This window comes from Heptranchias perlo, chromosome 18 (assembly GCF_035084215.1).
Source record: "Heptranchias perlo isolate sHepPer1 chromosome 18, sHepPer1.hap1, whole genome shotgun sequence".
Taxonomy (NCBI): Eukaryota; Metazoa; Chordata; class Chondrichthyes; order Hexanchiformes; family Hexanchidae; genus Heptranchias; species Heptranchias perlo.
This window is the reverse complement of record NC_090342.1, coordinates 60,276,640-60,299,397: the sequence shown is the minus strand read 5'-3', so window position 1 is coordinate 60,299,397 and position 22,758 is coordinate 60,276,640. Positions and strand designations below refer to the sequence as shown.

Here is a 22,758-nt window from a genome sequence, read left to right as displayed (position 1 = left end):
TACTTTTTCTGGCAACTTTATATGACTCCTCTTTGGATCTAATACTATCTTTAATTTCTTTTGTTAGCCATGGTTGGGCCACTTCTTTTTTGTTTTTGAGCCAGAAAGGAATGTATAACTGTTGCAATTAATGCATTCGTTCCTTAAATGTTAGCCATTGCCTATCCACTGTCATGCCTTTTAATGAAACTCCCCAATCTATCATAGCCAACTCGCCCCTCATACCTTCATAGTTTCCTTTGTTTAGATTTTGGACCCCAGTTTCGGTTTTTGATTTTTACAATTTTTACCTTCCCACCCACCCCCAACCCACCCGTTCATGGGGTTAAAATTTACCCATATGTCCCCTAGTACTAGACTTTCCAGCCAGGGGAAACATCCACTCAGCATTTACCCTGCCAAGCCCTCTTAGAATCTTACATCTTTCAATGAGATCACCTCTCATTCTTCTAAACTCCAGAGAATATAGGTTACAGTCAACAATTGAGAGACCTCTGCAGAAATTCACTCCCCTGTGTTTCTACTTACATGATGTGCCAGTTACACCAAAGAGTGGCAGAGTTGTTTTTATTTCATTCTTGGGATATGGATGTCGCTGGCGAGGCCGGCATTTATTGCCCATCCCTAATTGCCCTTGAGAAGGTGGTGGTGAGCCGCCTTCTTGAACCGCTGCAGTCCGTGTGGTGAAGGTTCTCCCACAGTGCTGTTAGGAAGGGAGTTCCAGGATTTTGACCCAGCGACGATGAAGGAACGGCGATATATTTCCAAGTCGGGATGGTGTGTGACTTGGAGGGGAACGTGCAGGTGGTGTTGTTCCCATGTACCTGCTGCCCTTGTCCTTCTAGGTGGTAGAGGTCGTGGGTTTGGGAGGTGCTGTCGAAGAAGCCTTGGCGAGTTGCTGCAGTGCATCCTGTGGATGGTACACACTGCAGCCACAGTGTGTTCGGATAATCCCTTCCTTATCCTTTTAACAGATTCATAAAACTAGAGACAGTAATATGTCTGACAATTAGTTTCATTTATTATTGTTTCAAAACATTCATCTTAAAACCTCATACAGAATAATACACATTTAGCCTTGCATCGAAAACTGAGGTGTCAGGAACTTCAACAGAAAATCATGAACCTGGCTTATCCGAGCCTGTTCACACCACTTGGTCTTGAACGTCATCAAGAAGTTCCAACTGAGTAAAACGTATCTCTTTTTATTCCATTTTCTTTCATTGTCTGGCTTCCTGCTGGGTTCAAACTCTACTGGATGTTTTATGACCTTTGGATCATTGAACAGATTCCTGGACAAGGATGTGGGGCCCCATACCCCGCCCTTCCCGGTGCCAGGGTTAAGGACATCTCCTCCGGGCTGGAGAAGAACTTGGAGTGGGAGGGGGAGGATCCAGTTGTTGTGGTCCATGTGGGTACCAACGACATAGGTAGGACTAAGAAAAAGGTTCTGCTGAGGGAGTTTGAGCAGCTAGGGACTAAATTAAAAAGCAGAACCACAAAGGTGATAATCTCTGGATTATTACCTGAGCCACGAGCAAATTGGCACAGAGTCAATAGGATCAGGGAGATGAATGCGTGGCTCAAAGATTGGTGTGGGAGAAATGGGTTTCGATTCGTGGGACACTGGCACCAGTACTGGGGAAAGGGGAGCTGTTCCGATGGTACGGACTACATCTGAACCATGCTGGGACCAGAGTTCTAGCGAATCGAATAACTAGGGAGGTAGATAGGGCTTTAAACTAAATAAGGGGGGGGTCCGGGTGGAGAGAAATCTAGAATGCTAAAGAGAAAAGTCAAAGAAGCAGTGCAGGAAAGTGATTGGGGTAAGGATAATCAGATTGTGTCAGGAAGGGACAGAGTGTAGAAACAAAAGACAACAAATAGGGTCATGGTAAGAAAAAATGGTAATAAGACAAATAGGGCCATAGTACAAAAAAATGTTGAGATGTTTAAAAATCTAAAGGCACTATCTGAATGCACAAAGCATCCGTAATAAGGTAGACGAATTAACAACTCAAATAGATGTAAACGGATACGATATAATTGTGATTACGGAGACATTGCTGCAGGGTGACCAAGGCTGAGAGCTGAATATTCAAGGGTATTCGATATTTAGGAAGGACAGGCAAAAAGGAAAAGGAGGTGGGGTGGCTTTGTTAGTAAAGGATGAAATCAGAGCAATAGTGAGAAAGGATATTGGCTCAGAAAATCAAGTTGTAGAATCAGTCTGAGTGGAGTTAAGAAGCACCAAGGGGCAGAAAACACTGGTAGGAATTGTCTATAGGCCTCCAAACAGTAATGGTAATGTAGGGGACGGCATCAAACAGGAAATTAGAGATGCATGTAACAAGGGTACTACAGTAATCATGGGTGACTTTAATCTACTGTCCAAACCAAATTAGTAATAATACTGTGGAGGATGAATTCCTGGAGTGTGTAAGAGATGGTTTTTTAGACGTTGAGGTGCCAACCAGGGAACAGGCTATCCTAGATTGGGTATTGTGAAATGAGAAGGGGTTAATTAATAATCTTGTTGTGCGGGGTCCTTTAGGGAAGAGTGACCATAACATGATAGAATTCTTCAATAAGATGGAAAGTGAAGTAGTCCAATCCGAAACTAGGGTCCAAAATCTAAACAAAGGAAACTACGAAGGTATGAGGAGTGAGTTGCCTATGATAGATTGGGAAGCTTCATTAAAAGGCATGATGGTGGATAGGCAATGGCTGACATTTAAGGAACGAATGCATGAATTGCAACAGTTATACATTCCTCTCTAGCGCAAAAATACAAAAGGAAAAGCGGCCCAACCATGGCTAACAAAGGAAATTAAGGATAGTATTAGATCCAAAGAGGAGTCATATAAAGTTGCCAGAAAAAGTAGCAAGCCTGAGGATTGGGAGCAGTTTAGAATTCAGCAAAAAAGGACCAAGGGATTGATTAAGAGGGGAAAATAGAGTATGTGAGTAAACTTACAAGGAGCATAAAAGTGGACTGTAAAAGCTTCTACAAGTATGTAAAAAGAAAAAGATTAGTGAAGACAAATGTAGGTCCCTTACAGTCAGAAATGGGAGAATTTATAATGGGGAACAAGGAAATGGCAGAGCAATTAAACAAATACTTTGGTTCTGTCTTCACGGAAGAGGACACAAATAATTTCCCAGAAATGCTAGGTAACCAATGGACTAGTGAGAAGGAGGAATTAAAGGAAATTAGAATTAGTAAAAAAAATAGTGCTGGAGAAATTAATGGGCCTGAAAGCCGATAAATCCCCAGGGCCTTGTAATCTGCATCCCAGAGTACTGAAAGAGGTAGCCATGGAAACAGTGGATGCATTGGTTGTCATCTTCCAAAATTCTATAGATTATGGAACAGTTCCTACAGATTGGAGGGTGGTAAATGTAACCCCACTATTTAAAAAAGGAGGGAGAGAAAAAACAAGGAATTACAGACCGGTTAGCCTAACATCAGTAGTAGGGAAAATGCTAGAGTCTATCATAAAGGATGTGATAACAGGACACTTCGAAAATATCAATGGGATTAGACAAAGTCAACACGGATTTATGAAAGGGAAATCGTGTTTGACAAACCTACTGGAGTTTTTTGAGGATGTAACTGGTAGAATAGATAAGGGAGAACCAGTGGATGTGGTGTATTTGGATTTTTAGAAGGCCTTTGATAAATTCCCACATAAGAGATTAGTGTGCAAAATTAAAGCACGTGTGATTGGGGGTAATATACTGGCATGGATTGAAAATTGGTTAACAGACAGGAAACAGAGAGTAGGAATAAATGGGTCTTTTTCGGGGTAGCAGGCAGTGACTAGTGGGGTATCGCAGGGATCAGTGCTTGGGCCCCAGCTATTCACAATATATATCAATGATTTGGATAGGGGAACCATATGTAATATTTCCAAGTTTGCTGACAACAGAAAACTAGGTGGGATTGTGAGTTGTGAGGAGGATGCAAAGAGGCTTCAAGGGGATTTAGACAAGTTGAGTGAGGGGGCAAATACATGGCAGATGCAATATAATGTGGATAAATGTGAAGTTATCCACTTTGGAAGGAAAAACAGAAAGGCAGAGTATTATTGAAATGGTGATAGATTGGGAAATATTGATGGACAAAGCGATTGGGTGTCCTTGTACACCAGTCACTGAAAGCAAACAAGCAGGTGCAACAAGCAGCTAGGAAGGCAAATGGTATGTTGGCTTTCATTGCAAGAGGATTTGAGTACAGCAGCAAGGATGTCTTACTGCAGTTATACAGGGCCTTGGTGAGACCCCACCTTGAGTATTGTGTGCAGTTTTGGTCTCCTTACTTAAGAGAGGATATACTTGCCACAGAGGGAGTGCAGCGAAGGTTCACCAGACTGATTCCTGGGACGGCAGGACTGTTGTATGAGGAGAGATTGGGTCGACTCGGCCTGTATTCACTCGAGTTTAGAAGAATGAGAGGTGATCTCATTGAAATGCATAAAATTCTGACAGAACTATGCAGGGAGGATGTTTCCCCTGGCTGGGGGGTCCAGAAGAAGGGGCCACAGTCTCAGGATACGGGGTAGGATATTTAGGACAGAGATGGATATATTTAAGAAGGAGCTAGATAGATTCCTAGACATAAAAGGCATCAAGGGGTATGGGGAGAGAGCGGGAATATGGTATTGAGATAGAGGATCAGCCATGATCATATTGAATGGTGGAGCAGGCTCGAAGGGCCGAATGGCCTACTCCTGCTCCTATTTTCTATGTTTCTATGTTTATTGCCAATTGCAGTTTTCAAAAACTTCAAAGAAATGGGGTTGGAACCTCCCAGCGAGGGTGCCTTTTCTTGGGCGGGGGTTCTGAGATAAGAGTGGATGGGCTTGGTTGCACATTTTGAGCATGACTTGTTTTGACAGCTTGTTAAAGGTGACGTAGTGGAAGCTGTGAAGGCTGGCATTGAAATCGGATACCGCCATCTCGATGGAGCTTTAATGTACGGCAATGAAGATGAAGTTGGAGAGGCCATTCGGGCAAAGATTGCTGATGGAACAGTGAAACGGGAAGACATCTTTTACACTAGCAAGGTGTGCAGTGTTCCTTTAATGTACACATTCACAGGCAGGTGCCGTCTATTTGGGGTCAGATCCTCTTGCGATCAAGATTTTCCTTGAATATAGAACAATTTCTGTTGACTTACAAGCCAATATTATTGGGTTGAAAGGTTTATATGTAAAGGTTTATAAAAACTGAAGAGAAACTGTAATATCTTCGATTCTATTCCTCAAAGATCATTGTTAAATTGTATTATTTGCCCATCCTCCCTGCAGAATGTTGGATTTTGTGGAGAGCAGCGAGATCTTACAGGGAGAGGTTAGACAGACTGGGACTTTATTCCCTGGAGAGTAGGAGGTTAAGGGGTGATCTTATAGAAGTCTATAAAATAATGAGGGGCATAGATAAGGTCGATAGTCAAAATCTTTTCCCAAAGGTAGGGGAGTCTATAACGAGGGGGCACAGATTTAAGGTGAGAGGGGAGAGATACAAAAGGATCCAGAGGGGCAATTTTTTCACTCAAAGGGTGGTGAGTGTCTGGAACGAGCTGCCAGAGGCAGTAGTAGAGGCGGGTACAATTTTGTCTTTTAAAAAGCATTTGGACAGTTACATGGGGAAAATGGGTATCGAGGGATATGGGCCAAGTGCAGGCAATTGGGACTAGCTTAGTGGTATAAACTGGGCGACATGGACATGTTGGGCCGAAGGGCCTGTTTCCATGTTGTAACTTCTATGATTCTATGATTCTATGATCCCAGTCAACCACACCTACAGTAAGTGTCTGCAACTCGAGGAACTTCGGCTCAGAGTTGTTGAGCTGGAGTCCAAGGTGCAGACATTGCATTGCATCAGGGAGGGGGAGAGTTATCTGGATACTTTGACCCTGGAGGCAGTCACACCCCTTAGGTTAGATAGTGGTTTCGATTTGGTTAGTGGTCAGGGACAGGAAGCTTGTAATTGTGAGTCAGGCAGGTATGGGGACCCCAGATGTAGTGGTAGAAGAAGCTCAGCCCTTCCCCTTGTCCAACAGGTACGAGGTACTTGCTACCAGTGTGGACAAACATAAGAACCTAAGAGATAAGAGCAGGAGTAGGCCATTTGGCCCTTCGAACCTGCTCCGCCATTTAATGAGATCATGGCTGATCTGATTTTTACCTCAACTCCACTTTCCCACCTGTTCCCCATATCCTTTGACTCCCTTGCTGATCAAAAACCAGCACAGGCTTGATGGGCCGATTGGCTTCCTTCTGTGCTAAATAATTCTGATTCTATGATTCGATTATATAGTATTAACTCTTTTTAAGTGCCTAAGCAAACTCAGCCTGATTTTTACCTCCATAATCTTAGTTTTGTTACATGCACTTTTCATTTCCGTGGTTCATCAAAATCCACCACAAGGGAACTGTTTGTGTCGTCACAGGGATGGTGAAAGCAGCATATTCTCCAAATCACAGTCAGCAAAGTCTCGCACTCGGCATCCGCCCAACACAAGCCAAAGTCTCACATTTAGTTGCAGAAGCAACACAAAAAGAAAAGGAAGGCCAGCCTTGTTGTGAGCTTCTGACCTGGAACCATAAATCTAGAAGGAGGTACAACTGCCAGCAGTAACCACCTGGATTTGCCTATTTAGAGTGTGTTTGACAGTAACCTTTAAAAGGACAGTCCAGCCTGAACATACTTCCATCTTAACAACTAAACATTGTAACTCTGCTTGAGACTCCAGAACACCAGTGAGCAAAGATGAAGGAGATCTGGTAATATTTCAAAATTTCAATTAACTGTGTTGAGTGACCAAAACTCTACAATCCATAAACATGCAGGAAGATCGTGAGACCTGTCAGGGACACTTTACTGATAACATTCTGAATAAAACTGGAAGCTTTGGATAGTAGTCTGATTGTAGTAACCAGTCCGTTGTGTTGTGTTTTGACTGTAGCTATGGATGACCTATCTTTCTCCCAATATGGTTCGGAAAGCCCTTGAGAAGACACTGAAAAGTCTGCAGCTGGACTACGTTGACCTATACCTTATGCACTGGCCTATGGCTTTGAAGGTAAAATAAAATGATTAGGTGTACCTGTGAAAGATGGAGCTCACAATGGCCAGTGGGTAAAAGCACAGCCTGGTGTAGTACTGAGCCAAATGAAAGAGAAGGTCCCAGGATCAATCGTCAGTCTGTGCTGAGTTAGCTGATCTCTGCTGAGGCAGCAATCGAGATTCCACAACTGCCCTCGGAGCTCTTATGTTCAGAGTGGGAACGTCAACCAGGGATCCCATTCCTAATCATTCCCAAGCTATCCCGTGTGGATATCGCCGTTTGGGAACCAGTGGCCCTTTTTTTTTTATTCGTTCATGGGATGTGGGCATCGCTGGCGAGGCCGGCATTTATTGCCCATCCCCAATTGCCCTAGAGAAGGTGGTGGTGAGCCGCCTTCTTGAACCGCTGCAGTCCGTGTGGTGACGGTTCTCCCACAGTGCTTTTAGGGAGGGGGTTCCAGGATTTTGACCCAGTGACGATGAAGGAACGGCCGATATATTTCCAAGTTGAGATGGTGTGTGACTTGGAGGGGAACGTGCAGGTGGTGTTGTTCCCATGTACCTGCTGCCCTTGTCCTTCCAGGTGGTAGAGGTCGCGGGTTTGGAAGGTGCTGTCAAAGAAGCCTTAGCGAGTTGCTGCAGTGCATCCTGTGGATGGTACACACTGCAGCCACAGTGCGCCGGTGGTGAAGGGAGTGAATGTTTAGGGTGGTGGATGGGGTGCCAATCAAGCGGGCTGCTTTGTCCTGGATGGTGTTGAGCTTCTTGAGTGTTGTTGGAGCTGCACTCATCCAGGCAAGTAGAGATTATTCCATCACACTCCTGACTTGTGCCTTGTAGATGGTGGAAAGGCTTTGGGGAGTCAGGAGGTGAGACACTCGCTGCAGAATACCCAGCCTCTGACCTGCTCTTGTAGCCACAGTATTTATGTGGCTGGTCCAGTTAAGTTTCTGGTCAATAGTTTTTCTAGGACTAGAACCCAAACATCAGCCGCCTGAAAATGCTTTTGAGCCGAGGGCTGTCCTTAAAGATGGTAGTTTGCACAATCCCCTGCTCGATTGGCCATCCATGGGCAGATAAGAGATGGTGCAAAATTTGCACAAGCCTCTATGGCCCGTTTGTTAGCAATCACTGGTCATTGAGGAGACATCTAGCGCTTTGCTAGTCACAAATTACACTGCTAGGTCCCACTATCACACTAGTAGATGCAAGAATGTGAGCATCGACTTCCATTTTAAAATAAGAGAAGGCAATCAAACCACTTAAGGGAGCGATTGATTGCACAGAGCCCGAGTAGATGCCTGTGATAGATCTGAAGTTGTAAAAGTGGACATTGGGTGAAGGAAGATATTTAGGAGCCTCCTGGGCCATAAAGGGTAGGCCCTCATCGCAGGCTGGGCCCTCATCCCAGGCTGGGCCCTCATCCCAGGGTAGTGAGTTTGATTAACAGTTATTTTTGAGAAGGAGCAGGTCCTCAATTCCCTGGAGCCCTCTGCGGTTGGCAGTTCGGTAAGCAGAGACTTTATTCCACTTACTTAAGGGGCCAATTCAAAGAGGCGGGAAGGGGACTCTGTGTTTGTGGATTTCACAACCAGCCACAAAAAGCTCTCTGAAAATCTAAGGCCTGAGCTAGCCTGGCCTCGAAGAGTTACCTTTGGCCGCCAGCCTTGGGGCTTGTGTTTAGACAGAAAGCAAGTTGCACCTTTATTGTTTTACACGTACTGAGTAACTTAAGGAATTATATATTCACTGTAGACTGTTCATTCCTATGTCTTACGTTGGTTTGAAGCTTATGCCCTCAGTATTATTCAATCTGCCTCCTTGAAAGAGACATCACAAGGTGGCACGTGTTCTAGTCCAGTGGTCAGTGGTTCTCTGTTACGATCCCTGGATCATTCCACAGTTTAACTAGATATTGGACAGAAAAAGCTGCACTCTGGATCATGGAGGGTGTGAAGTTTGCATATAGGAGTGACCAGCAATGTTTGACCCAAAGAAATATCTAGTGTTTAAAAACCCCAAAAATTGTGACTCTTACCTTGCCAGAATCCTTAAAAGTGTGCCATCCTCTCCTGCATCTGTTCCCAGCTGCTACAGGTAGTGTAGACAAGGCACAGTGCATTGCTGTGCTCTGGAGTGCACCTACCACTTGCACCACCTCTACTTTGTCAGCCACTGAACAGGTGATCATAGTGTCCACTGCACTATGACATGGCTCCACATCAGGATTCCACTCCTCCCATTCCAGTCTCTGGTTGAAATGCACTTTGAACTTTTCTAAAAGCTCAAATGAAATTTTGCCCCATGTAGAACTACTTACCTTTAAATGGCTGCTTCTGTTTGAATTTCAGTGTGTGTGATGTTGCATTCCCCCCATTCCCTCTGTTAGGCTGGCCTCCTGCACCAGCCTAAAACCGCACAGGATGCAGTGAATAATTATGTAAGTGACCTGTGCAGTTGGCTGGTTTTGTGTTGATGGTAAGATATTCAAGCATCAATTTACCTTGGGTCACACAAAATGGGCCCTAACTCGTGTCATATTTCCATGACTAAGCTGTATTCTTGCCCACTCTGTCTATGACTATGAAGTCCACCAAAGTTAGCATTTGTTGTGTTGGATTGAAGTCCACTGGGCTGCCCTTGGAGCTTTCTCCCACCTTTTGCAGCAGTGACTCTCATTAAGACACAGTTTTATTGATCTCACCACCCACCAGTACTCGCCAAGTCTGGACAGAGTGTCACTGGGCGATTCGACCACACAAGCCAGCATAGCCTTTCCTCACCTAGGCACTTTCCAGCTGTGGTCACTAGATAACAATTGTGGGTTGGAGCCATGTCCTTCTTTCTCTTCCTGCCCCCTGTCACCCTCCCAAGAGTACTTGGGCCAATGATACCATCCTTACCATCACTTTGGCCGAGATCAGTTAACGAAGCAATTACCAGACTTTACTGCTCATTGCATCACTCATGAGGTCATCAGGGAAACACAAGCTTTTCCTAATAAAGCACGGAGAACTGGAAAAGTGCTGACAGAATTTCCATTTGTTGCAGCCAAGTGAAGAGGAGATATTTCCTCGAGATGCAAATGGGAAACTTCTTCTTGACGACGTGGATTTCTGTGAAACTTGGGCGGTATGTACTCCCTGTCAGAAGTACAACTGTATGTGACAATTGGGTATATCAATGACACAAAAAAAAACTAGAACTGGATCTTTCATGAGGGCAATGCGGTTGATGTGGTGAATATGGACTTCCAAAAGGTGTTTAATAAAGTGCCACATAATAGGCTTGTCAGCAAAGTTGAAGCCCATGGAATAAAGGGGGCAGTGGCAGCATGGATACAGAATTGGCTAAGGGACAGGAAACAGAGAGTAGTGGTGAATGGTTGTTTTTTGGACTGGAGGGAGGTGTACAGTGGTGTTCCCCAGGGGTCGGTGCTGGGACCACTGTTTTTCTTGATATATATTAATGACTTGGACTTGGGTGTACAGGGCACAATTTCAAAATTTGCAGATGACACAAAACTTGGAAGGGTAGTAAACAGTGTGGAGGATAGTGATAGACTTCAAGAGGATATAGACAGGCTGGTGGAATGGGCGGAGACATGGCAGATGAAATTTAACACAGAGAAGTGTGAAGTGATACATTTCGGTCGGAAGAATGAGGAGAGGCAATATAAACTAGAGGGCACAATTCTAAAAGGGGTACAGGATCAGAGAGATCTGGGGGTATATGTGCACAAATCTTTGAAGGTGGCAGGACAGGTTGAGAAAGTGGTCAAAAAAGCATACGGGATTATGGGCTTTATAAATAGAGGCACAAAGTACAAAAGCAAGGAAGTCATGATGAACCTTTATAAAACTCTGGTTCGACCACAACTGGAGTATTGTGTCCAATTCTGGGCACTGCGCTTTAGGACGGATGTGAAGGCCTTAGAGAGGGTGCAGGAGAGATTTACTAGAATGATTCCAGGGACGTTGGACTTCAATTACGTGGAGAGACTGGAGAAGCTGGGGTAACATACGAACATATGAATTAAGAGCAGGAGAAGGCCATTCGACCCCTCGAGCCTGCTCTGCCATTTGATAAGATCATGGCTGACCTGATTGTGACCTCAACCCTACTTTCCCATCTACCTACTATAACCTTTGACTCCCTTGTTAATCAGGAATCTATCTAACTCAGCCTTAAAAATATTCAATGACCCTGCCTCCACCGCTCTCTGGGGAAGGGAGTTCCACAGACTCACGACCCTCAGAGAAAAAATTTCTCCTCATCTCCTTCTTAAATGGGAGACCCCTTATTTTTAAACTGTGGCCCCTAGTTCTAGTCTCTCCCACAAGGGGAAACATCCCCTCAGCATCTACCCCTTCTAGTCCCCTCAGGACCTTATATCTTTCAATAAGATCACCTCTCAGTCTTCTAAACTCCAGTGTATACAGGCCCAACTTGTCCAACCTTTCCTCATAAGATAACCCCCTCATCCCAGGAATCAGTCGAGTGAACCTTCTCTGAACCATCTCCAAAGCAATTATGTCCTTTCCTAAATAAGGAGACCAAAACTGCACACAGTATTCTAGATGTGGTCTCACCAATGCCCTGTACAACTGTAGCAAAACATCTCTACTTTTATATTCCATTCCCCTTGCAATAAATGACAACATTCCATTTGCCTTCCTAATCTCTTGCTGTACCTGCACACTAACTTTTTGTGATTCATGTACCAGGACACCCAGATCCCTCTGTACCTCAGAGCTCTGCAATCTCTCTCCATTTAAATAATATACTGCTTTTCTATTCCTCCTGCCAAAGTGGACAAGTTCACATTTTCCCACATTATACTCCATCTGCCAAATTTTTGCCCACTCACTTAACCTATCTCTATCCCTTTGCAGGCTCCTTATGTCCTCTTCACAACTTACTTTCCTACCTACCTTTGTGTCTTCAGCAAATTTAGCAACTATACATTCGGTCCCTTCATCCAAGTCATTGATATAGATTGTAAATAGTTGAGGCCCAAGCACTGATCCCTGTGGCACTCCACTCGTTACATCTTGCCAACCTGAAAATGACCCATTTATGCCCACTCTCTGTTTCCTGTTAGCTAATCAAACCTTTATCCAACCTCGTGACTACGAACTTGGACAAGTATCAGGTGATCAAATAGTCAGCGTGAATTTTTGGAAGGTAGGTCGTGTCTGACCAATCCAGTTGAATTTTTTGAGCGTCTGCGTGGCGGACAGGGGAGCGTCTGCGCGGCGGACAGGGGAGCGTCTGCGCGGCGGACAGGGGAGCGTCTGCGCGGCGGACAGGGGAGCGTCTGCGCGGCGGACAGGGGAGTGTCTGCGCGGTCTTCCAGAAGACATTTTGCACAAGAGATTATTAGCAAAAATGAGAACGCGTGGAATTGGAGATAACCTTGTGACATGGATTGGTAATTGGTTAAGAAGTAGGAGAGAATAGGAATAAAGGGAATGATTAGCCAGATGTGACAAGTGGTGTTCCTCAGGGATCTGTACTGGGGCCTCAGCTTTTCACCAAATATATATATGACTTGGTGAGTAAATTCAAACAGATGGTAATGATCGAATGACATAACACATCACATTTTCACATTTTGAGTCAGTCATTCTTGCCATAACAGCAGTATTCATCCCTCAATCAATACATCCAACAAAATCATTGGGGAGAGCAGGGGGCTTCCATTCTAAAAATCAAACTTGTGGTGTTAGGTTTTAATTTCAGAAATTTCTGGCTATTCCCTCAAACACTGGACTGGTGATAACATTAAGCCATATGATTGTGGTGCAGAAATCCCAGGGGATAAACCAGCTTTTTAAGGAAGATTATGAGGAAATTAGGAATTGATATTTAGCACCCCCAATGACCCTGAAGTAAGGTCACCATCTCTGGTCCATACAGATCAGGAAGCCTTGATCCCAGTCTGTATTGAGTTGGCTGATCTCACCCAGGTTGGTCATGGAGGAATACAATTGCCTTCAGTGCCCTGGGTTAGGAAGAGGAGGAACGAACACCTCGGGTGCTCACCCTGCTCATTGTCCATATGTCGGTGCTGAGTAAGGATCAGCTTTAGCTGTGATGCCCGCCCCAGTTGAATAACATGCCAACACTCACTATCCAGGTTCAGGCATGAATTAGCAACAGTTAGGGGAGACACAAGAGTGCATGGCCCCTGTTCAACTGTCCCCAACCCCTTCAGGGGTTTTCAGAGTGAAAAAAGCAAATGTGGTGAAGTGAAGTTGCTGTTTTATCCACTGTAGGCTATGGAATGCTGTAAGGAGGTTGGCTTGGTGCGGTCTATTGGAGTGTCTAACTTTAACCACAGACAGCTGGAGATGGTCCTGAAGATGCCCAACCTGAAATACAAGCCAGTGTGTAATCAGGTAAGATTCAGGTAACAGTCTGACAAATCAGACATGCAATTGCACATGCAGTAGCTGTGTTTACTAATATTGGGGCCAATTGCCTCATGTCATGCTCAGGGAGGGACCCTTCCCGAGTTACTTAGTAATAAACTAGAAATGACTGCAGAGCTTCAAACCTGTAGCCTGCTGGTTCATTGCCCAAGTGGTCATCCTTAATGTGGGAGTCCAGAGAGTGAGTGATGGCACACTGATCGACCATGGAGGCTCACAGTCAGCCTAATCTGGTATGTACACAGCAAGGATCTCTGAACAGCAATCAGTAGCGGCAGAAACCCTGATCTCCTCTCCTTTTCTCTTTTGTGCATTTACCCACAAAACTGTCCTGGGAGGTAAATTTATTTAGTCTTTCAAAAGGTCTTGTTCTCCCAGCAATACACATTGAACAACAGGGATTGTGTATCAGCTTGGCTCAGTCGGTAATGCTTGTCTCGAGCTCCGCACCAGGACTCCAGCGCATAAACTGATCTGACACTTCAGTGAGATAGAAAGGGAGTTCTGTATCTCAATGGTGCAGACCTTCCGATTGGATGTTAAACTGAGGTCCCATCTGCCTGTTTCAGGTGGATGTTAAAGATCCCATGGCACTATTTGAGGAAGGGCAGGGAATTCTCCTGGGAATGTCCAACATTCCTCCTTTAGCTAACAGCATCAAAACAAATTAACTGGTCACTGCTTTTTGTAGGACATCGCTGTGTGCAGAATTGCCGCTGTGTTTGTCTACATAACAACAGTCACTGCACTCCAAAAGTAGTTCATTGTATGTGGCGTTTGAGATGTTTCAATGCAAATATTAAGATGCATTTAGTGGGGGAGTCTGCCAATACTAACCTGAAAATTAAAATGGTTTCGAAAGCAGAATGTAAATCTCACTCTGGCCTTTGGTTTTTGCAGGTTGAATGTCACCCGTACCTGAACCAGAGCAAACTGCTGAAGTTCTGTAAGTCCAAGAATATAGTTCTTGTGGGCTACAGTCCCCTAGGAACACCAAGGAATCCAAAGTAGTAAGTACATTGAAATCAGCAAGTTGTACCATGAAACAGAATTGAGCATGTTATATTATGGGATGTGATTCTCTGCAGGCCTTCGCTGGAATTGTAGTGAGCTGGAGATCCAAAATGGAAAGGGGATTTTGAGATTAATGATTGATGGTATCAGTTGTCAACGTGCGAACCAATGAAAAGGTTGGGAAAAGCCCATTAAGCTTGTCCCATCCAGACACAGCGCACCATGAACCCATCCTCGAATCACACAAACTCTTCACAGAGGTAAAAAAACAGTGGCCAATTCAGGAAAAACTCTCAAGGCAATGAAAATTCCTAAAACAATCAAACAAAGCTCCAGGAGGCTGCAGTAACCCATAACTCTCATAGTCCCAGCTAATTAGCAACTGGAAAATGGTCCTTTTCACTTGATAAAACATTGCATTTTGGTTCTGGGGACTTTGCTTGCCAGATCTCTTTTTTTATTCGTTCATGGGATGTGGGCATCGCTGGCGAGGCCGGCATTTATTGCCCATCCCTAATTGCCCTTGAGAAGGTGGTGGTGAGCCGCCTTCTTGAACCGCTGCAGTCCGTGTGGTGACGGTTCTCCCACAGTGCTGTTAGGAAGGGAGTTCCAGGATTTTGACCCAGTGACGATGAAGGAATGGCGATATATTTCCAAGTCGGGATGGTGTGTGACTTGGAGGGGAACGTGCAGGTGGTGTCGTTCCCATGTGCCTGCTGCCCTTGTCCTTCTAGGTGGTAGAGGTCGCGGGTTTGGGAGGTGCTGTCGAAGAAGCCTTGGCGAGTTGCTGCAGTGCATCCTGTGGATGGTACACACTGCAGCCACAGTGCACCGGTGGTGAAGGGAGTGAATGTTTAGGGTGGTGGATGGGGTGTCGATCAAGCAGGCTGCTTTGTCCTGGATGGTGTTGAGCTTCTTGAGTGTTGTTGGAGCTGCACTCATCCAGGCAAGTGGAGAGTATTCCATCACACTCCTGACTTGTGCCTTGTAGATGGTGGAAAGGCTTTGGGGAGTCAGGAGGTGAGTCACTCGCCGCAGAATACCCAGCCTCTGACCTGCTCTTGTAGCCACAGTATTTATGTAGCTGGTCCAGTTAAGTTTCTGGTCAATGGTGACCCCCAGGATGTTGATGGTGGGGGATTCGGCGATTGTAATGCCGTTGAATGTCAAGGGGAGGTGGTTAGACTCTCTCTTGTTGGAGATGGTCATTGCCTGGCACTTGTCTGGTGCGAATGTTATTTGCATCCTCCAGTCCTTCTCGATTCCCCAGCAACTTCCTGATCACTTACCTCCTCTATCGCTCTGTAAAACGTCCCTTGTTTTATGAACACTTTTCACCTCGGGCGTGTTGACTCCCTGGCTCTGACTGAAACTTGGTTCATTAACACTGACTCCCTTTCACCAGGCCGCACCACCTGGCTACATGTTCCATCATATCGCCCTCCCTCTCCTGAAGGGGCGGACTCTCTCTCCCCCTCCCTCTCCGGAAGGGGCGGACTCTCTCCCCTCCTTCCCTCCCCTCCCTCTCCGGAAGGGGCGGACTCTCTCCCCTCCTTCCCTCCCCTCCCTCTCCGGAAGGGGCGGACTCTCTCTCCCCCTCCCTCTCTCCCCTCCCTCTCCCGAGTCTATCCTGGGCCTGCCCCCATACTGCTCCTGCACTGTTTCCATATTTGAACACCGTACTCTGCGACCCTAACTATCTCTCTTTTCACACTCACATTGTCTGCCACCACCTGCCTTCCCTGTAGTGTCGTCCTTCCTGAGATCGCACCTTTCTGTTTGCACTCAACCTTTGTCCTTCTCTTCAGTGATTCCAGCTTGCACCTGAGCTAGTATTTCCCCACCTCCACCAGTTTTTCTGTCCAGTTTTCCTCCCTCATTCTTCTCGCACACACTCACACACATGCATATATCGATCCCTTCCTCACGGGTAAGGCTTCGGTACCTTCAGGGTTCTGGCCTGATACAGGTCTCCAATCCTGGTCCCCTCTTATTCATCTACATGTTAAACCTCAGCGCCATCATCTGTAAGTACGGTTCAGTTTTCACATGTCTGCTGATAACACCGAACCCCACCTCCCTGCCACCACCATTAACTGCAGGGCAGCAGCTGGAGGTCAAAACTTGACTGAAGCCATTCTGTTCCACTCTCACCAGTGTCCATGCACCTCTGTGTTGACTCCATCTGCTCAGACTGAGCTCAGTGGTGCACAATCTTGGTCTTCTGTGACCCTGAACAGAGCTTTCAACCACCCATCTACTCTGTCATTAAGACCGCTTTCCTCCTCACTGAACATTGCCTGTTTACAGCTCTCCCTCGCCCTCTCCGCCACTGGAACTCTCATGCACAACTTCATCACTTCGAGGGTCAGTTTTCTTTAATGCTTCACCTCCGCAGACTCGAGCTGGTCCAAAACTCGTGTTCCTGAGTCCTCTCTGGAACAAAGTCCCACACCCTTCAACCTTCCTTCCCTCCCCACTCCCCCACCCCCACTCCCCCACTCCCCCACCCCTACCCCCACCCCCACTCCCACTCCCCCACTCCCACTCCCCCACTCCCCCACCCCTACCCCCACCCCCACCACCCCACTCCCCCACCCCCACTCCCACCACCCCACTCCCCCACCCCCACCCCCACCACCCCACTCCCCCACCCCCACTCCCACCACCCCACTCCCCCACCCCCACCCCCACCACCCCACTCCCCCACCCCCACTCCCCCACCCCCACCCCCACCACCCCACTCCCCCACTCCCCACTCCCCCACCCCCACCCCCACCACCCCACTCCCCCACCCCCACCACCCCACTCCCCCACTCCCACCCCCACCCCCACCACCCCACTCCCCCTCCCCCACCACCCCACTCCCCCACCCCCACCACCCCACCCCCACCACCCCACTCCCCCACTCCCACCCCCACCCCCACCACCCCACTCCCCCACCCCCACCACCCCACTCCCACTCCCCACTCCCCCACTCCCCACTCCCACACTCCCCCACCCCCAGTCCTGCCAAGTTTCAATGGCCTCCTGTGCCCCAGCAGGTTTACTTCACAATCCTCATTTTCCACGGCCTCACCCCTACTCTATTTGGGAAATCTCCAGGCGTTTGTCCCAACTGAGCTCTCCATTCCTCTGACTGACCTAATAGAGGGATTCAAAATTATGAGGGGTTTTGATAGAGCAAATAGGGAGAAACCGTTTCCTCTGGCAAGTGGGTCGGTAACCAGAGGTCACAGATTTAAAATAATTGACAAATGAACCAAATGTTTTCACACAGAGGGTTGCTATGATCTGGAATGCATTACCTGAAAGGGTGGTGGAAGCAGATTCCAGAGGAACTTTCAAAGGGCAATTGGACATGTACTTGAAGGATTTGCAGGATTATAGGGAGAAAGCTGGGATGTAGGACTGAATTGGATTGCTCTTTCAAAGAGCCAGCACAAGCATGACGGGCCGAATGGCCAACTTCTGTGCTGTAAGATTCTATGCCCTGCCCCCTGGAACTCTTTCCCCCCCCCCACCCTCATTAGCTCCCTCCCTGCCTTCAAAACCTCCTAAAAACCGACATCTTCAATTGTGCCACCACTGATGCAGACATGTAAAATACTCTCTGGTGCTCTTTTATGTGAAGAAGATTCTATCTATAGTGGGGTGGGTCAATCGGGCCAGGAGAGAACAGGTTCAAGAAAGGTTCACAATAACACTTGGAAGAGCAGGAAAGAAAATGAGGTGACAAGGAATTGGAGAAAGGCTTAATGTCAATAACTTGCATTTACATAGTGCCTTTAACATCGAGAAACATCCCAAGGTGCTTAACAGAACCGTAATCAGGCAAAAACACACACCAAGAAAAAAGGAGACAATAGGAAGGGCGACTAAAAGCTTGGTCAAGAAGTGTGTTTTAAGGAGGAGAGGGAGATGGGAGATACAGAGAGATTTAGGGGGAATTCAAGAGTTCAGGACCTAGATGGCCGATTGCACAGCCATCAAAGGTGGGACGAGGGGATTTTGGGTGCACAAGAGACCAGAGTTGGAGGGATGCAAAGTTCTTGGAGGGTTGTTGAGATAGAGAAGATTAGAGAGATAGGGAGGGACGAGGGCATGAAGGGATTTAAACCCAACCATGAGAATTTTAAATTCGAGTCGGTGTAGGTCAGTGAGCACAGGGGTGATGGGTGAGTGGGATTTGGTGCAGGATAGGATACAGGCAGCAATGTTTTAGAGGGTGGAGGAGGGGAGGCTGGCCAGGAGAGCATTGGAATGATTGAGACTGGAGGTATGGCTGAGGGTTCGGCAGAAGGTGGGCTGAGGCGGGGACAGAGGTCGGAAATAGAAACAAGCGTTCTTTGTGATGGAGAATATATTGTGTCAAAAGCTCGGATCTGGGTCAAATAGAAAGTCAAGGTTACGCACAGCCTGGATCAACCTGAGACAGTGGCCAAGGAGGGGGATGGAATCCATGGCAAGGGTTCAGAGATTCTGGCGGGCGCCAAAGATAATGGCTTCGGTCTTCCCAATGTTTAACTGGAGGAACTTGTGATTCATCCAGGATTGGACGTCAGACAAGCAATCGGACGACACCAAGGTAGGGGCTGAGAGAGGTAGTGGAGAGTTAAAGCTGGGTCTTGTTAGCATTTACATAGAAGCTGAGCCCAAGTCTGCAGATAATGTCGCCATGGTGCACATGTAGATAAGGAAGAGGATGGAACCAAGCATAGATCCTTGGGGGACTCCTGAGCTAACTGTGCGGGGCTGGGGAGAGAAGTCATTACTGGGGATTCTCTGGCCGTGTTTGGATAATTAAGAGTGGAGTCAAGTGAGAGCAGTCCGACTGAGTTAGACACTAGAGGAGAGGTGGTTGGAAGACGATGGTGTGGTCAACCGAGTCAAAGGCTGCAGAGAGGTAGAGAATGATGAGGAAAGATAGTTTACCATGGTCAAAGGCACATAGGATTTCAACAATGGCAGCTTTTGAAAGGGAAGGGGGCGGTACCTGAGGAGACAGAACAATTTACAATATGAGCTAGTTTGAGGGCCAGGGAGGGAAGTTGGGCGGTCCACAGTTTAATGGGAATGGGGTCAAGGGAGGAAGAGCTGGGTCTCATGGACAAGATGAGCTCAGAGAGGGTGGGGGGGGGTGGGTGCGTGGGAGAGAAATTAGAAGGAAATTGACACTGGTTCAGAGGTAACCTTGGAGCAGGTTTGGCTCGGAAGGGGAGGATGTGGCTGAGGCAGCTGAATTTATTCTTAGTGACCAAGAATCCCACGAGCTCCTCGCACTTGTTGGAGGTGAGGATGGAGGGGGAAGAGGAGAGGGGTTTAAGGGATAGAAGAGTCAGGGGGTTATGTTTACTTTCCAGAATGAGCCTGGAATAATAAGTTGTATTGGCAGAGGAGAGCAAGATCATTCTTGATATAGTCCACCCAGAGCTGGCAATGGACGGTTAAACTAGTTGTGCACGAGATGTGTCTAAGCCTGTGCGCCTTGGACTTGAGGGAGTGAAGATAGGGGCTAAAGGGGAAATGAGCGGGGCGGGAGAGAGTGAAGGTTTTACTGAGGGCAAGGGCTGAGGGAGTGGGGCTGAGGGAGTGGGGCTGAGGGAGTGGGGCTGAGGGAGTGGAGCTGAGGGAGTGGTTGAGCTGATCAACAGTTGCAGAAGTATCGCAAAGCCACAGATAGTTGGGAGTTTGAGAGTGCAGTTGTAAGTGACTTTGGAGAGAGTTTATTCCAGGGGTGGGTGGAGAAGGAAGTGGGTTTGGAAGGGGGTAGATGGTGATGAGGGATACAAGGAGGTGTTACACCGAGTCTACAGCACAGAAACAGGCCATTCGGCCCAACTGCTCTGTGCCAGCGTTTATGCTCCACACAAACCTCCTCCCTCCCCGACTTCACCCAACCCTCTCACCCTATCCTTCGATTCCTTTCTCCCTCATGTGTTTATCTAGATTCCCTTTAAATGTATCTATTCTATTCGCCTCAACTACTCCTTGTGGGAGTGAGTTCCACATTCTCACCACTCTCTGGGTGAAGAAGTTTCTCCTGAATTCCCGATTGGATTTAATAGCGACTATCTTATGTTTATGAAGTGGTCGGTGTTGGCCTTGTCATGATCCAGACAATGGGAGTTGAGATATCATGTGAAATAGGAAGGTCGAGGGGCTAGCTGTGAATATGGGTTGGACAGTTTACATGGAGGGAGACATTACAGGATGGCAGTGAAGTCAGAGGAGAGAGAGGGTAAGATAAGTTTACATGGAGTTTGAAATGACCTGAGAATGAGGAGTTGCGTAGTACAGAGGAGGATGGAGGAAATCTCTGAGACACTCTTGAGTGAGCAGTATAGAATGAGGATTTTAAATGAGACGTCAGAGGGATGGAACAAGGTGAGGTGCTCGAAGGTGGAGAAGGTGCCTGAGGAGTAGAGGGACAGACCCTGGTTTAATTTGATAATATGGATCACACCACTGCAGCAGCTTATGCGGAGCAGATGATAGCAAGTAGAGCGTGTTGTGGAGGCTTTATCAAGAGACAAGGTGTCGCACCCGTTAGACAAGTTTCTGTCAAAGCTGTGATATCAACCCAATCATCCACAGAATGGTTGTGGATGGAAAAGGCCTTGTTCGCGAGTGAACGGACATTCTGGAGGGAAATCTGGGTCATTGTTGATGTGCTGGCAGTCCAAGGGGCTGTGGTAGGTGAGATGAGCTCCCAGGAAGGTGGTTGACAAGATTAGCCCCCAGTGGGCATGCTGGGTGGGCAAGTCAGCGAGAGGAGGATGGGACAGTTGAGGTTGCTGCTTGTAAGGAGGCTTGGACACGTGCCTTAATGGGTCCTTTGAAGAATGCTGAGAGAGGCACAGAGGGAAGCTGTGGGCTTATCAGACAGGGATTCAAGCCTGCAACAGTAGCAGGAGAGCAGGAAGGCAGAGGGACTAAAGATAAAGTGAGGTAGGAATTGGGAGGGTAAAATACCTGAGAGGGAAGAAATGATAGGTGGCATGACTTGGTGACAGGAAGAGGAGGAGACAGGAGAGCAGGGCCCAACCGCAGTCAAGAAGGGAAAGAAAAAAGTGAGATCAAAATGGGCTCTAACCCTAACCCTAACCCTAATACAGTGGCAGCCAAAATGCACACGCAAAAGAACAGACCGAATTCAGGTTACGTAGATATGGCCGAGATTAGGAGGTACATTGCCTGGTTTTAAACGGAGGATCAGGAGGAGATGTTCTGAAAGAGTTCAAAGTTAAAGTCTGACATTGTGTGGTGAGATTAAGTAGACCTGTAGATAGGGTGGAGTCAGTTTGGAGCACTAGTGTCCAGGTTCGGAGACAATTGAGGAGGGTTAGTGAGTCCAGATGTTGTTCGAGGGGCAGAGGAACAGTGAGCGCACTATTGGATGTTTTCCAATGGAAAATAGAGAGCCAAGAAGCCATGAAAGGTTGACCATGAGACAAGAGAGGTTGGTTCAGGGAAGGGGGAGGTGAGTAGAGGCCTCCTCGTTAGTAATGCACACCAGCGGATCCAGTATACCAGCAGAGGAGTGAGGACTGAGAGCAGGGAGCCAGGGGATGATAAAATATAAATCCATAGGATCAGCGCAGATGAGGGAGCTGAACCGAGGAACAGTTGTAGGGAGGTGAGGAGTAACACAAGATCAGGGTGACAAAGGAGTTCTGAAGTATGAGTGGAGTCAGTGGCTACTGGTAACAAGCAGAAAGCAGCAAAGCCGAGATTATTCAGCAGCAAGGGAGTAGAGAACAGAGCAGGATGTGAACCCACAGGAACAGATACGAGCTAGCTCAGCGTAGAGTGAAAAATTAACAGCAGAGGAGCAGAAAATTGAGTAAGCAGGTGCAGACCAGGCAGTCCAGCAGAGAATAAAGTCTCCGCTGAAAGTGGTGGTAATGATAGAGGTCACTATAAAGTCCACAAGTCAGTGGAGAAGCTGACTTTAGCCCAGAAGAAAGGGATTTCAGTCCAAGGCCTAACACAACAGCAGAGTAAAGCTGAGAAACCAGCAGTGTATTGAAGTACAGTCCTGAAGCCCAGCAGATAACAGCAGTAGTTGAGGTATGGGCACTGTAGGCTAGAACAGGCTACCTTAAAATTCTGAGTGAGTAGCAGAAAAGTGTCACAGCAGCTGGGCCTTACAGTGTAGCCCAACAGAGCAGACTGCAACCGTCTCCTGGGCCATGGATCTGTCTCCACTGATGAAAAGGATGGCTGGTGT

The 22,758-nt window shown here is 47.0% G+C and overlaps 1 protein-coding gene across 3 annotated transcripts in view; it reads left to right on the top strand.

Annotated features, from left to right (window-relative positions):
- Positions 1-22,758, top strand: part of LOC137334901 (aldo-keto reductase family 1 member C23-like protein) — a 247,635-nt gene that overhangs the window by 5,442 nt on the left and 219,435 nt on the right. For all 3 annotated transcript variants that reach the window (XM_067999985.1, XM_067999987.1, XM_067999986.1), the window contains exons 2-6: positions 4,902-5,069; positions 6,974-7,090; positions 10,126-10,206; positions 13,356-13,478; positions 14,412-14,521. In XM_067999985.1, the coding sequence (XP_067856086.1) occupies positions 4,902-5,069; positions 6,974-7,090; positions 10,126-10,206; positions 13,356-13,478; positions 14,412-14,521 (599 nt within the window). The remainder of the gene's footprint in view (positions 1-4,901; positions 5,070-6,973; positions 7,091-10,125; positions 10,207-13,355; positions 13,479-14,411; positions 14,522-22,758) is intronic.